Here is a 16,837-nt window from a genome sequence, read left to right as displayed (position 1 = left end):
TATCTACCCAACCATCCTTCCATTAATCCACCCATCTCTCCATCTGAATAGTCAAACTACTTGCTTATCATTATACAATCCATTCCAACCTGAAAGAGCACTGAGAGGATCATCATGCTATTCTCCTGTCACATCATCAATTTTAGATAACTTTAAATGTAGAAAGTTGCATGGGCTTAAATGGATAGAATTGTGCATTATGCTTTCTGACATACCTCACGAGTCTAAAATCTCAGTATTTAAAAAAAATAACCATTTTTGAGTGTTTACTCTGCACCAGGTGATTTTATATCTGCCTTGTTGTTTATTTTGGTTCCAAAAGAGCGTTGCATGTTTGCTGTGAGTTTCATAGCAGAGAAAATGGAGGCTGGGGTTAGGATACTTGTCCAAGGTTGCCCAGCTTATAGGGAGCAGGTGCTGAGTTCACTTTCTCAGGTCCTATGCCCATTTCATTTCATGCCCTTGCTGACTCACACTGGTCTTCCCAACCTTTTGATGGGAAACCTCAGAACAAAAATGTTGACCTCTTGTGCAAGTAAATAAATGTATATGCCCAAGGAAGATAAATGTATTTCTTTCGGAAGTTGCTGATCTTCCTTATGGTCAATGTCATATATTCCAAGCAAGTACTTAGTGTTTGACTTAATTAGAATTGCCAGAGAACTGCCCTTTCCTTGTTGGTGTCACCTTGAAGACGTGAAGGCAAGGAGTTCTGTTTTACCTCTTCTGTCACTCACAAAAAAGCTTCCTGAGCTGGGGATGTAGCTCAGTTGGTAGCTTGCAAGGCAAGCACAAGGCCCTGGGTTCGATCCCCAGCACCACAAAACAACAACAACAAAAACCTTCCTGACTCTAGATCCCATGTATTTTCATCTGTATTAAATCTGCCAGGCATGTAGACATGTCACCTGGTATTTTGTTATATTTGCATCGTTGTTGTCCGTGTTGTGAAAAGCAGCCAAGAACTAGTTTTAGACCCAGGGCAACTTTGGATGGTGAGGAAGGGCCTGTCCACGTTGTGAGCAAAGGTCTGAGCTCAGGTTTGCCTTGGAATTCAAAAGCTGGAAGGAAAAATCTCCTTTGTGGGGAAAGGCGTGTGTGTAAACTCCAGCTTAGGATGCAATTGCTTTATAAATCAGAAGAAAGATGGCCTTGCCTTGTAAGAATGGACAGCAAAGCTACTCCTAGTAGCTTCTGGTGTTCTGTTATGTTCTTGCCCTGTGACATCCTGGAACTCAAACTTAAGAAAAGAAAGTGTCCCCAGAAAACTAGGAAATATTTGCTTATAAGCTTCTCCCTCTTTAGGTAATTTCATGTCTTTCAAATATAAGACTAAATTGTGCTTATTTGTCTTAGAACTTTTCGGACACCAGTCGTCCATTTCACATTGTGCAGAGATTGTGTGGGTCCCTAAAGCCTGAAAAAGATAGTCATCTTCAGAAGCTTGCTTCCTCAACATTAAAATTGTCAGGAAGAAAGCTTTTCTATGGGAGAAAGAAAGGGTGAAAAGACACTCAAAATGGGACTTTTAGTTCCTCACATATGGTAGTTACAAGATGAAAACTGCATCCGATTGCTTCATTCAGCAAAACGACACCCCTGGGAAGAGAGACAATTATTACCTAGGTTTTACCCATGGGAACAGAACTTTATGCTTTGAATTTGCGTAAATTAATTTCAAGTCCCAGTGTGACTTGTACAACTTACATGATAGCACTGTTTCCTCAACTGAAATATAGATAAAGATTAAAATTTGCAGAGTTGCATAGAAAATGTTAGAATATTTTGCTACTCCCAAACACTGTTAAGTCCCTGGAAAGGTCCAGCCTTAACTGATGGTTAAGATCGGAGTTGGAGGGGCGGATGGGTGGCCTTGTGGCCCTACTTGGAGGGCAGGCCATGCGAGCTGATCCCTCATTTCCCCCAATGCCACTGCTGCTGTGAAAGATAATTCTAACTTCTCCTTTAGTTTTACTTATTCTTTTTAGTTTTTAAAGGGCACAATATTTCTTAACTGTTCAGTACAAATAGAAGTAGTCGAAACAGGGAATGGGAAGTTATTCTTCAGAATCTGTAGGAACAAGTACTGGATTTTATACAGTGTGTCCACCTCTGAGGATATACGTTATTTCGGCTTTCCTTATCTGGCTGGAATCGGGAAAAATAGCATTCCAGGGCTTGGGACAGGGGATCGTTATTCATTCGATGGGCTGCCAAATGGTATAAGATACATCCATTGAGTGGCATTTTCTAGAGATTCCTGTTGTGATCACAGGGTTATGCTTTGGTTTTCTGGGAGGTTTTGGTAGGTCATTGAGGTCAGGGGTCCCTTAGCTGGCCCTACCTCCTTTCTCTTTCTGAACATTTAGAAAGCAAGTTAGAGTTTTAGATGTTCTTGCAGAAGCTAGAAATGTTCTCCTTATTTATTTTCTTCCAAGGCCTTCTCTAAATCTTCTTTAAAAAATTAAAAAAAAAATCCTTGCTTTAAATAGCTGTCAGAGTCAGGAAGTTTCTGAATATAACTTAAATGCTTTTTTTGCCAAAATTGTTTCTTAGTCCAAAATGAGTTGCTGCTTTCAGTATGAGTCTGCTGGGTCTGGTGTAACAAAACATCCCAGACTCTGCAGCTTAAACAGCAGACATTTCTTTTCTCACAGTTCCCAAGTCTATAAATCCAAGATCAGGGTGCCAGTGGGGTCAGTCTGGTGAGAGCCAGACAGTCAGCTGCTAACTGGGTCCTCACCTAGTAGGTTGAGAGAGAGCTCTGATTGCATCTTGAGAAATCTTCCCACATGACCTCTCCTAACCCTGATCACCTTCCAAGGGATCATTCTCCAAATACCATTGCATTGGGGATTAGGATTGCTATGTATGAATTTCGGGGGGACATGGATACTTAGTTCATAATATTTCCCAGTGGGTGCTCTCTCTTACCAACCGTAGAGTGGTCTTTCCTCACTGGTAGCACCTGGTAGAGGAGGAGGCAGTGGAGGTGTGGTGGGGGTAGACCCAGTCAAGAAGGGCCCAGTCCTCAAGGCCTCAGTTTATTTGTGGCTATTTGTTTATTAATGGTTACGCTGTGCATTCCTGCTTCCTGCAACGCTCACTAGGAAGCAACTTGCCAAATGCTTGCTCCAAAGGAGACTGCCTCGTTTTCTTGTAGGCTTTTAGTTACAGATGAGTGCGGACACGTTTTAATTGCTTACGACTTCCCCACAAACAGAACTGGGATGCTGCACTCCATTAAATTACCTGCAGCACGATCATTTTAAGAAAAGGTTTTATGTTCTTTTAATGGTGTTATTTATTGTCCATAAACTTGTGGCGCAACCAGAGCGGCTGTCTTCTGAAGCGCGCACAGGGAGCGTAGTTCTCTGCTTCCTGCTTCTCTGAGGTGTCCAGCTCTGCAGGTGTCGTGCAGACTAGCAGAACTGCAGCGAGGTTCACCTCCAAGAGAAGCATGCCTGGCTGTAGGGTTAGATTCCACTTCAGGACTTAATACGCTTGGAAAGAAGATGGAGAATCTTAAGCTGGGAGGACAGAGGCACAGATGCTGGGAACTGCTTGGGGCTGCTTGTTCCATGTGTCTCTGCTGTGGAGAGAGGTGGCATCCTGTGGTGGAGTCAGCTTTGAGTTGGTGACTTGGCCAGCCAGTGTCAGTCTGCAAGACTGGCATCAGGAGGGCACGATAGTGCTGCTGAGGTCTACTGCATCTTGGCACCAAGATCTGAGAGTGTGAACCTAACCCAGGTCATGTTGGGTTTCCATTTCTACTGACCTTAGGTTTTTTGGTTTTCACTCTTATGCCTCCTTCTTTTGTCTCTGGGGCTCTCTCCCCCACTGAGACATCACACTGAGGGCATAACTGGATAGGATTACAAATTGAGAGAGCCAAGGGTGCCAATGTGGTAGACTGAACTTCTCCTTTTACTTGTCCTGTGTGTTCTTAGACTTTCTTTGCTCTTGACTTTGGAAATTACCCTTGTTTTTCATGACTGGTCCTTTTTCTACCATGTGGCGACTGAGTTCCTCATTCACTTACTTACAGATGGTAGGAAAAGTGAATTTGCCCCTGAGGAGCGGGTGCTGGGGTTTTGTGTGCTGCTTCTCTCCTGACCCTCCCGGAATGACTGAGTTGGTGTCCTCTGGCCTTTGCTTCCTGCAGTCCTCTGAGTTGCCTCCCCTGCACCAAGGTTTTGATGCCAAGCCCCTGGGTTTGAATTTTGTTCCAGGCTCTCCTCCTCATCCTCAGGGAGCAAATTGCAGAGCTCTGTGGAGTGGGCCCTTGGCATACTCTGTGGGACCCTGTGACAAGCAGCGAGTATCTCTCACCAGTGGAGGGGACCGTTCTTTTGGTCTCTGTACCCAAGTATTTACTGAGGCTCTACCGTGTGTCTTTAAATATGTTAGACACTACTAAGAGGAATCACATCTATTTTTTTGTTCTGACACAGAAATGCTGAATTGGGAATTTTTTTTTTTTTCTCTTTCTACCAGAGGTGGAAGTCTTCAGGAAATGCTAAAAAGGATTATGGACAGTATACACAAGTAGAGGATATTGTGTCATAAAGCACCCTTTAGGTGTCTCTGTGTAATGAACAGTGGCAGGAGGCAGGGCATTGATAACTTGTCTAGTTCTGTAATTATGACCGGAAAAGACTAAATAAACTGCTAACACAGAGGAGCTTAAAGCTCAAGGTGAGTGCAGAGGCTCTGAGAGTCCAAATATATGACTCCATGCTAAAAAGCAGACATGCAAGAAATTAAAAATATAGCCCAAAGGTTTAATGTTGCCTTTTAACTGTACTTAAATTCATATTCGTATCCTAACTGTCTGTCTGGAGTAGCGGGGTTGATATAGTGAAGGTATAAACATATCTACTGCCAGTGAGTGCTCCTACAAATCCTGTTTTGATAAGGTCTTAAATCTGTTGAGATCAGGCCGTAAAATCCCTCTGCAGTTTCAGCAATAGGTAAAAACAGTGCTCAACAATTTTTTCCTTTTAATTTTGCATTCAGACTGTGTAACCTCTGCGCGTAAATCTTTCTCCCCCCACACTGCCTGGGGAGAAAATATGGGCAACATGTGGTGTGTTAGCAACATTTCAAGTGTAAATATGAAACTTGGTTGGTAAATTTTAATTTACCTTTTAATAATTTTCTGACTTATATGGACTATTTTTAGCATAAGAGAGCTTAGAGAGTTAGTGAAAGATATGTTGTAATAACTGCAAATGCCAGACAAGAGTTTAGAAATTTATCAGATAATAAGTTCTTCATCTGTGGTTAGTGCATCTTTGGCTCTATATGGAATTTTGGGCCATGGGGGTGACTAAAGGTTTTGCTAATGTGATTAGTACCATTAAATTACTTACAGAATGCCCACAAAATGCATACAAATGTTCCCTGAGGAAGAGCCCTATTAAGTTTATTCTTCATCTCTGATAGCAGAATCCCGAGTTGCTATTTAATTTTGGACAATCCCTTTAGCAGATGGCCATTTGTGGCAGACTAAGTGTACTGGGGCCTGATGGAAGCTTGGGAGGGAGAAACTGAGGAATGAACCATCCAGCAGAACATTCCAGTCCTTAAACTCCTCTGTGGTTTGCTGTTGATACAGAAATCTATCCTTTGAAGATGACCTCTGAGTGGAAATGTGCTCTGGAAAAATCCCTTATTGTTGCTGCAGAATTTCCTCTTCCAATGGAAGTGTTTAAGGTAAGCCGTCCGTTCTTGGCAGTTGAGTTACTCTTTTCAAGCATCAACTGTTGAAGGAGTGCCCTATGCTCAAATCCTTTCTCGCTATTTAAAATGCTACCGTCTTGAGCAGTTTGCATTTAAAATGTTGAAAATTGTGTTTCCTTTTGCTATTTTTAGGACAATCTTAAATACCTAAATTATAAGACGCTGGTAAAATTTTTTAGGTTACTGTTTTTCTCTATAACGTAAATCTCATTTTCATCTTCTCGTCTCTTAATCAAAGAAACAAAATTTTACTGTTTGTTTTGGTAAAAACCATTGAAAATGGGTTTCTCCGGATGGTACGATTTTCTTGAAAGCACATGCTGAGACAAAGGGCCTGGAAACATCTCGACTACAGTGGATCACCAAGTTCTTTACCCTTTTTAAAAATCACGCTTAGGATTTACATGTTTCTGTCCTGTTAGGAGAAGACACTGGAAGAGTGTGTTAGTCTTCTAGGGTGGGCTCAGGGAGACCTTCTGGGGTCTGACTGTTCCCACACAGTTTCTCTGCTCTTGTTTTTGAGCTTCTGCGAGCTGGCATAACTGGCTTGGGAGCCTTTGAGGATTCTGCAGTATTAATTGGGCCGGCTCTCAGCTTTTCTGCTGAAGGCTTTGATTTGGCTTTGCTGAGTGTGTTAAATTAGTCCCTTCTTGGGCATCAGCTGTTTTACTCTCCACACCTTTGTTGTGCTGAGTGGGCTTGTGTGTGTGTGTGTGTGTGTGTGTGTGTGTGTGTTTAAGTCTGTTACCATAGTTTGGGTTAGAGTATAGAAAGAGATCAAATTGATTTTTTTTTTTTTTTTTGATTCTGCTGTATTTAAAACACTCACCATTTGAGTGGGGCAAATGGAAGCTTCTACATCCTTTCCGGACCTATCAAGTGTGGCGTGGTTTCACGGTGCTTCCTCTGTAGTCTTGTGTCATGACGTGTCTTTTCTGCTCAGGTTATTGGCTTGCCACCTGGCCTTTTAATTTTTTTTTTCATGTTCTTCAAATGTTAAATTCTTACTCAGTCTGCGATCTCAAATATAAGTTCTCTAAAGAGTTGAAATTGGCCAAATCGCGTTATGTGCATGTAGGAATATGTGACAGTGAATCCCACTCTCTTATGTATAGTTATAAGGTGCCAGTAAAAAAAAAAAAAAAAAAAGAGAGAGAGAGAGAGAGAGAAGGAGGAGAAGAAGAAGAAATAGAAAGAAGGAACTCCTTCCCAGGGCCCCTGGATCCTGATGAGCGTGGGCCTCCAAGAGGAGGCTTCCTCTTCTGTCGTAGTTGCAGGCAGTCATTCCTGTGATTCCTTGCGCTGTACCCAGCTTGCTTTCCTGTTGAAACTCCAGTGAGACAAGGGCCATGTCTGTTTTGTCCATCGTTAGGAACATAATTCCTTGCCCATGACAATACTTAATAAATATTCGTCAAATAAATAAACAAATTCTTGAATGGACATGTGTACTTAACTCCCTGGGTTAAAAAATTCCGAGTAAATTATCGATTAATTGGATATGCAGACTTATTTGAAACTGTGAATACTAAGACTCCAAAGGTACAAACACTAATAATCTTGATCTATCTCTAATTAAAAATTAACTGATTCATTAAATATTTATGAAGCAACTATTCTTTGCGAAAGGTTAAGTTATGTGCTGTTGACCCGATTCCAGGGTTTAATAATTTGTTCATATTTTCCAAAATACAGTTATGGTCTTCTCCCACCTATGAGAATTCACACTATTATTTTGATAAAGTACCTGAAAATTACCATATTATTCAATATTTGTTCATAATTAAGCATTGCCGTAGTAGCTTTGAATATAACTTTTGGCCCTAGCCCATGGCAGGGTGTATGGTGTAGGGTGTATGGTGTGGGGTGTATGGTGAATGGTGTAGGGTGTATGGTGTAGCATGTATGGTGTAGGGTGTAGGGTGTAGGGTGTGTGGTGTATGGTGTAGGGTGTATGGTGTATGGTGTATGGCATATGGTATATGGTGGTATGGTGTATGGCGTAGGCACTTCATAAATGAAAGTTGGTTGTACTGAATATTTTGTGTTCTTAGAGTTCATGAGATACTTTCATAAATGTTTTCTCTTATTTCGAGTTTATGGAAGAGAAACAGGCAGTGAGCATGTATGTGTTTAACTTGGAGGCCGTGGGAACAACTGCTTACTCTCCTAAGGCAGTTGTAACAAATGATTATGAACTGGGTGACGTGAGACAGCAGGAGTGTACACCCCCGTACTCTGGAGGCTGCAACTGGGATCCAGGTGTCAGCTGGATGGGACTTGGCCTGCAGGCCCTGAGACAGCCCCAGGAATCTACCCTGGCTTCTGGTGGCTGCTGGGGCCCTTGGCATTCCTTGGCTGGTGCTCCATGCGCTGCCTGTCTTCATCTGGCCTCCTCTCTGGGTTTCTGTCCAGATTTCCCTCTCCTTCTCAGGACAACAGTCCTTCAGCCCACGCCCATCCTGTGTGACCATGCCTCCAAACACAGTCACATTCCCAGGTTCCAGGGGCATGTGAACTCTGAGGGGACACTTCTCCACCAGTCCCACTGAATTTCACCCATGCTCAGTGATATAAGAAATCAGATGCTGGTATTCTCTCCTGGGTTCCTGTATTTATTTATAAGGAGGTAGTTAAATTCAGAGAAACTGCGTGAAATTATATCAAACTATACTTGCAGTTGCTTCATTTATAAATAAATAAAAAAGAAACACACTCTCTCTCTCTCTCTCTCTGAGTTTTTAGAAGTTCTAGCAAGTGATATTCCTCTGAAGGTTCCCAAAATAGAATACACAGGCACCCATATGTATATATGCATACATAATTATATCTATTTTTTCTCTGTTACCACTGATCATCAGTGTGTCTTGATGGGGGGACTGACTTCTATTTCTTCCAGTATGGTGAAAGGAATATATGTTTGAATTCAGCAGCGAATCATCGGAGATGCGTGTTGTTATGGAAAATTGCCATTGTGTTCAGCTTTTATGAGACAGAAGTCAAAGCTAAGCACATTTAATAGCTAGGAACCTGCCGTGTTTCCAAGCAATTCTTTTTATTATTTTTGCACTTTAGATAAGATGGGTGTTTTGATGGAATGAATCTCATTACGCTGCAGTTTCTGACAAGGGAGGCTGGATTCACACACGTGTGGATCCTTGTTTACGTGCAGTCAGGGCAAGTCTGTGGGCAACCTTCCCCTTCTGCTTTAAACACAAACAGAAACAGTGCACACACAAGCCCAGAGTTGGGTTTTCTGCTGTTATTTACCGTTGAGAGCACGTTTCAAATAGCTTTTGGACCCTACGTTTTTCAGGGCGTTCTGACTTACCTTGCCTGGAAAATACAAATAATCTTTAAAGCATACACTCAGTTGAAAGATAAATCGTTGATAAAATGGGTTAAAAAAAAGCTCAGAGATTATAAAATCCATTTTTTAAAAACAATAAATAATAATTTTTTCCCTAAGAACCAGCCTCATTATTTAGAAACCTAAAGGATTGCCAAAACTATTCCCTAGAATAGTACCGATTTACTCCTGGTAAATAATAAGGGCATAGAAGCGATCTCCCTCTGCATCCTGTGGTCTCATTGGATTCTCACCTGGGCATGGCCGGGTCATTATCAGCGTTCAGAACACAAAGGAATCTCCCTCAAAGGGCTCTGCTTCAGGAACCTAAGAGTGTGGACAAAAACCTTTCCTCGTACTGCCGCTCTGTGCCCTCTGCCGTTCTTCTAAATTGTAGTTTACCTCTGTTAAATTATTCAGGTTTCACTGACACACTCCAATATCCATCAAAAAGAAAATCCCCAAAGAAGTAGTTCCCAGTTTCCCAAAGAAACCAAGTAGTTTTTCCTCAGAAGAATAGAAAAAAAGAGAGGAAGCAAAGGTTTTGTCACTAAGCTCATTCATCACCGTGCCTCAGGATGAGAGGAAGGGGCCAGCCTTGGAATGCCACTGAAATCCGTGATCCATTTTTATCCCTGAAAGAAGGGAAAGTTCTTGAATCTTTCTGTTTTAAAAGCGTTGAATGTTTTAGAGGGTTTGAAATTCCAAATCAACTCTTAATTTTGAGACCTGTGGTAGAGTGCTGAGAACTATAGATAAAGACAATGGAGGCTCTAGGCCAACAGCCGGGCATCCTTCTGGAAGTCTCTTTCCTGGCCCTCCTGTCCGGGAGGTCCCCCTACTGCCCCAGGTTTGGTGACCCCCCAGGACCCATAGGATTCAGAGGTCACTTCCTCACAGCTACACTTCACTACAGCACAGGATATAGAGCAAATCCCTGAAGGGTGCAGGTGCCTGGGGGGAAGTCCAGAAAACCAGGCCATCCTCCTGGGGTCCTCCCCTGGGGGGTCTCGAAGGGACTGGTCATGCGGGCACCTCTTACCTGGCACAAGTCACAAATCCACAGCTCCCAGGAGGAAGTTGAGTGTTTGGCATAATGTCTGTTGTTTGCAGAAGCAGTTCAGGCATAGTGAGTCATTCATATGTTTAGGCAAAATTTTATGTCCTGTTAGGTATAAAACCATTAGCCACATTTCCAGATGCCACCCGAGGGCCAGTCTTTAGTCCTTTTGAAGCCTTTGGTCCACAGTGTGAACTCTCTTCTGCCCCTTCTGTTCCCTCCATTAGCAAATGCTATTGACTCTCCCTTCAAACTGGCCTGAATCCACTACTCTCCCCTCCATTGTCATCACCTGGTCCAGTTGCCACCTCACTTTCCTGGGCTGTTAGGTCAGTCTCAGAATTTATTCCCCAGCTTCTGGTTATTGCATCCCAGAACGTGTTCTAAACAGAACAGCCGCAGTGAGTCTTTGAAGCAGAAATCAGATCTTGTCCCTCTTGCTTGTCCCTCCCAGGGTGTGTGATGTGCGGGGTCCCATTCGTGACCCCCTGCTCTCTGAGCCCCCTGGTCCTTGCAGCTCTCAGGAGCTGGTCCTGGGCCGCCCCCAACCCCGTCCCTGCTGTCCCTCAACACCCACTGCTCCTGCCTCAGGCCTTAGTATTAATACTCCATCTGCTCGGAAAATCACCCCCTAGATTTCTGCATGGCTCCTTCTGTCTCTTTCTTCGGGTCTGCTTAACATCAGAGATGCGCACCCCAGGCCACCCCCACAGCATGCTGAGCTGTACCTGCCCCTCTGCTGTGTTTTTTCTTCATAGTTCTCATGCCTCCACCTATTACATGTTAATTTGTACCTCTTAAAATGTAATCTGCTTCCCCAAGTTAGAAGGTAAGTCTCACGAGAGCATAGCATTTATTTTTATGACTGCTTTATCCCGGTGCCTTGAATGTTGCCTGGGACATAAATATTCTCGTATAGATCAGTGAAGAAATAAGTCTGAAAAACAACTTGGAAGAATCAAAGGCCAGCAGAGGTCATTGGCATAATTTAAATGAACTAAGCCCGCCTTGAGTGATTCTGAATGATAGCATGCCAAAGGAAAGGGCGTGGTCATTAGAACACGGTTAGGACACGGTGACTTCACACCTAAGGCTGCATCTTCATGGTCAGCTAAGAAGACCCCAGGCTCAGACATGGAAGGAGTGGAAAATGCAGAGGAACGTGTTAGGGTTGGGTTGGAGATAAAATATCTCAGCATGAGAATCCCACTGCTCACGAGCTGAAATGTCCAGGATTGCGTCTTGCTGAAAGTGACCACAGGCTGACCTTAACATTGACTCCTGGGTGTGCGTTTTTTTTGTTTGTTTTTTTGTTTTTTGTTTTAAGTGTCTATCCCTTATTATCACTTTTGATTCTTTCAGTAACTTCTTATGTGAATAGTGTTTCCTCATTGGACAGACAGTGGAGACACACAAGCTCTAGGAACATGCTCCAAACAGCACTTGGTTTGGGTGATAGAGTGGGCGCTCTGTGACTGGTTTCTGCTATCCAGCCACTTTATTTTCTGACTGTTTTGCTTTCCTTCCCGAGCCTGACACATTCCTCAGGTCCGTATTAGAACAGGATGGATGAGATGTGGCCGGTGCTTCTGGGTTATTTCCACTCATTTGAAGCTGAGGAGGGATGTGGGTTTTGCTGTAACGTGTACACCCAGCGCTTGAGCTGTGACCCCTTCCAGTGTTGCCCCCTGGCCAATTCCCAGTCCATATATGTGGCTACAGGGAGGTCCTGGGGACTGAGACTTTGCATTCATGAGGACTCATAGAAGACAAGGTACCTGCTCCAAGTGTGGTCACACATCACCTGAGGATGAGGTCGTGGCTAGGCAGTGTGTCGTCAGGTGATGTCTTACACAATCCAAGATGGTGCCGGTCCCTTGATGTGGCCTCTTGTGCCATCAGGGGTGCAGGGTGCAGTGAGGCTGCTGCTGGTGGAACACAGAATCCTGTTTGACAGTAGATTTTTCTTTTTCTTTTTCTTTTTTTAATACATAGAAGTAGTATACTCTAAAATAACGGTGAGAGCCTATATAGTAAATACTTAAGCCAATAACATAGTGATGTCATCGTTAGCAAGTCTTATGTGCTGGACTTTTATACGCCTGGCAGCTCAGTAGGCTTGTTTACACCAGCATCAGCACAGACCCCTGGAGGTGTTGCACCTGGTCATTGTGATGGCCGTGATGTCACCAGGCAGTAGAAAATGTTCAGCTCCATCGTGATCTGGGACCAGTGTCCTCCATGCAGGCCATTTGTAGTGTGGCACCTAACTGTGCTTCAAATACCCAGTCCGTTGGTGTCCTTGGATAGCTCAGTTTTTGTCCTGGTGGATGTAGCTTTTAAACGGAGCCAAAATTCTATCTCCGGAACTGATAGGCTTTGACAGGTGCTCTTGAAATCTGTAGATAAAGGGCTTGGTGTAATGGCAGTGTGATCAGGTGACTCAGGTTTGTACCCATATAACTTTCTTCCTGGCATCTTATGTTCCCTGTTCTTTAATGTTTGATAAGCAAAGAGAAGGGCTTCCTTAGGGAAGGCTAACTGGTGGAAGGAGATGCTTTACTATGAGACCGTTGTTGTTTCCACGCATTCTACCAGGAGTGTCCGGTCTGTTCCTAACGCCCTGAAGATCCTCATCCTGTGTTTTCTTTAGCATTTTCTCTTTTTAAAGCTTTGAAGTTTGTACTCGTCAGTGTGATTTTAGGTCTAACCCCGAGGAGGGACTCTCTTCTCCATGTTGGCATCTGAGACCTGGGTTTGAGGACAGAGATAGTTAAGTGTGGCAAAGGGGGAAAGTTAGTTTCCCCTTTCACAGAGTGTAGCCAAGGGTAGGAGAGGACGTGAGCGGATTGTGAGCTTGCAGTTTTGAAGGCGCCTGCTTTCTTTTTCTCTTGTTCAGCAGCTCAATACAGCAGCGGTAAACTTGGCCTGCAGGTAGGATTCTTAGACTCTCCCCGAAGTTGGAGACAGGTCTTCCTTTCTTTGGCCACATTGTTGAGTAGTGAACGTTTGTAGGACCTGCGATCAGTGTCTGTTCCCCAAGTTACGCCCCAGTGGTTCTCTTGAAGGTGCTCTGACAGCAGGTCGTTCACCTGTCATCAGGCTGACACTACCCCTCAGCGTCATCCATTTCCCTTGTGGGTTGCCTCTTGCGGGGGCGGGGCTGGAAGCTCAGGTTCCGTGAGGCTTGTGAGTCAGAGCCCTTTTCTGCCATTCTCACTTCTCTACCGACTCCAAGAGGCATGTCATCAGAACCTCGGGGACAGCAGATCACAGAGAAGTTGAGTTTCTTTAAGGCCCGTGCCTTGCTACTTAGAGGGACCGGAGGTGAGCTAGTTGGTGCTTATTCTTGATGTGTTCTGGGTTCTCGAACTGCAGCATGTGAACCGTATAGCAAACTAGGGCCACAGTGGCATCTCGTTTTTATGGGTATTGGAAAAAATCTTATTAGAGGCCTAATAAAGAGCACACCTCAGGTCCAACAATAAACATAAAGATTGCAAAATCTATGAACATAAAGGGTTCACGGTGACAGTTGCTTGGTCACAGGCTGACGCTGCTGCCTGCTGTCTGCTCGATGGTGGCTTGCCTTTGCTTCTGAACATTACAAATTGAAGAGTACAGTCGACTTTCTGTTGTCCGCTCTGGGGCTCTTCAGTCCCCAGTGGCTTCTGTTCACCCCAATCATTCTGGCTTGGACCAGTTTCTGGGGTTGCAGAGGAGGGGATATGATATTTGCATGGACTTCACATAGTGGCGTATGGGTTGTTGGGGTGCCAGGGGAATCAAACCTCTTGGTTATAAAACTAGGCATCATTTCAAGTGATGGTTGCACCATATTTCAATGTTTTCAAGATTTAAATTCTGCTCTTCATTAGGAGGAATGATTAAGAAGATACTGAAATTCTTTCGTCCAGGGAGCATTTTATTGTGGATTTAAGCCACAATAAAGTTTGTGTGGAGGGAGCTTTCCCCCTCTGAAAATGCACACGTATCTTTGCAGGTTAGGCCTTGCTTTTAACCTGTTTGACCAGTAGGCGGTTGCAAACAGGGTCTCGGGCAGGGAAACCAGTGTGAAAAGAAGTTCGTTTCTCCCTTAGGCTTCAGGTCTTCAGAGGGTTAAGATCTAATGGAACATGAAGACCACTTACGTGTCACCGGGCAGTGCAGCCTTTACCTGGCCTTGTGTGTGCTCCCTCCTGCACCCTGGTGGTTGGCCTGCTAGAGAGGGTGGAGGGAATGTGCAGAAGTAGTTGCTCCTGGGTTTTCTCTCCTCACTCCTCAGACAGCCATCCTGCCTCAGGCCTCCTTGTCTAGAAGTCATAAAGTCAAACGCAGGGTCCAGACTGCCTCTTGTCTTCAGTCCCATTTATAACGAAAAGTCCGCCAGAAAGAGGCAAGATAAACTTCTACATGAACATTTATCTGTTTAACATAAAAAGAAAAAAACGAACGTATAGGTTCAGGATAGCAGAAACCTGACTTAAAACAGCTTAGTGTTTAACCCACTTGGAGTCACCTGCAGGTTTTCCAGACCCCAGCAGGACTGTCCCCCCACCCCACCAGTATCCACACGCACATATGTCACTCCAGTCTGTAAAGGAATCTGAGAGTTTGTCATCTCACTGGTGGTCTTGTGTGAATCTTGGACCTCATCTATTCCTGGCCTCTGATGATTCTAAGACTGCACGTGTGTTCCAAGGGAACCAGAGCAAGGCCTAGCTGCACCATTACGAATCTCAGCTTCCTGCATGAGAAGCCACCCAGCTTAGAATGTATGTTAATCCTCTCAGACCTCTTGCCATGGTAGCAGAGGCGGAGACTGAAGCCAGGTGCGGTTCTATGAACGCCACCATCGCTGTCCAGTGGGACATTGTGGTATTGATCTCTCCTCATCATCGAACCCCAACAAGATGGCAGACACTGCTGGGACCTCGCCACGTTATCTCACTGTCCTTCCCGTAAGCCGACTCAGTAGGTGTTTTAGGTCTTAGTGTTGAGGTTGAGGGAACTTGAGAGTCAGAGAAGTTGTTTTCTTGTAACTTCCTTGTACAGAGAGAGCTCGTAATAGAGCCAGGACTCAAACATAGACCTAGTTGAACCCCAAGGCCTTTTATTTTTATTTTTTGCTTTTGCTTTTGACAAGAGTTCAAAAATAAGCTGGGATATCAAAAGATGGGGCAAAGTAATTATTACAGTAACAAAAACCCCAAAGATGAATTCTGAGAGCATTTAGTGTTGCCTGCCCAATACCACATTTGATTTAGAATATGTCAATCAGTTCATTCTTCTGTTGCTTTTGACAGGGGCTCTCTGGACCCTTTGGCCAAGATAATTCTTTATTGTCCTAATTAGCAAATGTCTCTGCCCTGTGCCAATACCAGCACCCTGGGAGGCAGCGGTACTCTTCTGTAGAGTTAGAACCACTGGCATAAGTCAGACATCGAGACCTCCTCCTTCTTGACAATGATTGGTTTAGGAAGACGCTGTTGACCAATTTGGTTCAGCAATCTGATGAGGCACTTTGCCAGATGGTATCTGAAGTCTTTAAGAAGAGGCATAGGGAAGTGGTGGCTCTCTCTTCTTTCTCTGTGCCTTATTTGGTCTGGCTTAGACTCCTGGAATGTCTGTAGCCATCTTGAGACCATGAGGGGATTGGACTGGGAAAGCTGTCACAGTAATGGTGTTGAAGGATGGGAAGATCCGGGGTCATTTCTGACGTTGCCGGCTGTTCTTTTCACCGGTCCTGAGCCCTTTCTCTGCAGTCTTACTGGATTCCCTTATGGTTTACCCCAGGTTGTGTGGGGGGTGTCTGTCTTTATGTGCGAAGGCACAGTGATGGATGAAACTTTCCTCAGGGCCACTCCCAGTCTCGGTGGCTGCTCCGCTTGTCCATGGGTTGAGAAGGATGGTTCATGCCTTGTAAATAAGAACTCATTGCTGTCATGGAGATACCCATCGTGAAATGTGTGTCTCACCACCACCATCACCGTATGCACACAAAATAGCTTCACGACACCAGGTTGTGGTCACGGTGGTGGTGTGTTGATGGTTGTTCCCTTCATTCCTAACAGCGTCCTTTAACTGTGCACAGGAGGTATTTGAAGTGGTGTCAGTGGGAGGGTCGAAGTCAGGAGCACAGAAGGATCCCCAAATCTTGCTGAGAGAGAGTCCAAGTGCATCCAAACTAAAAGGAGTAATCTGCATGGCCGGCAGGCTGAGAGAGGCAGAGAGAACCGGGTGATTTTGAGGAAGCTCATCAGAAGCTAAAAGGAAGCTGGATGCAGTGGAGCACACCTGTAATCCCAGCGACTTGGGAGGCTGAGGCAGAAGGATCAGGAGTTCAAAGCCAGTCTCAGCAAAAGTGAGGCACTAATCAACTCAGTGAGACCCTGTCTCTAAATAAAATACAAAATAGGGCTGGGGATGTGGCTCAGTGACCCAGTGCCCCTGAGTTCAATCTCTGGCCCTGCAAAAAAAAAAAAAAAAAAAAATATATATATATATATATATATATATATTTATATATATATAAATGAAAATGGAGGATGCCACACGTGTTGTGCCTCATTTCTGTCTTCTTGGTACCTAAAGCAGTGGTTCTAACTGCAGGAACAGAGCACTGGCCCCTCAGGGGACATGTGGCAATGTCTAGAGACATTTTGATTTTCAGAGTGGGGCGT

General features: G+C 44.3%; 1 protein-coding gene across 4 annotated transcripts in view; it reads left to right on the top strand.

Annotated features, from left to right (window-relative positions):
• Window positions 1–16,837, top strand: part of Sfmbt2 (Scm like with four mbt domains 2) — a 214,084-nt gene that overhangs the window by 105,501 nt on the left and 91,746 nt on the right. For all 4 annotated transcript variants that reach the window (XM_047520981.1, XM_047520979.1, XM_047520980.1 and 1 more), the window contains one exon: window positions 5,621–5,718. In XM_047520981.1, coding sequence (XP_047376937.1) covers window positions 5,621–5,718 — 98 coding nt within the window. The remainder of the gene's footprint in view (window positions 1–5,620; window positions 5,719–16,837) is intronic.

The sequence above is a fragment of the Sciurus carolinensis genome, chromosome 12 (assembly GCF_902686445.1).
Source record: "Sciurus carolinensis chromosome 12, mSciCar1.2, whole genome shotgun sequence".
Taxonomy (NCBI): domain Eukaryota; kingdom Metazoa; phylum Chordata; class Mammalia; order Rodentia; family Sciuridae; genus Sciurus; species Sciurus carolinensis.
This window is presented reverse-complemented; position numbering and strand designations above follow the sequence as displayed.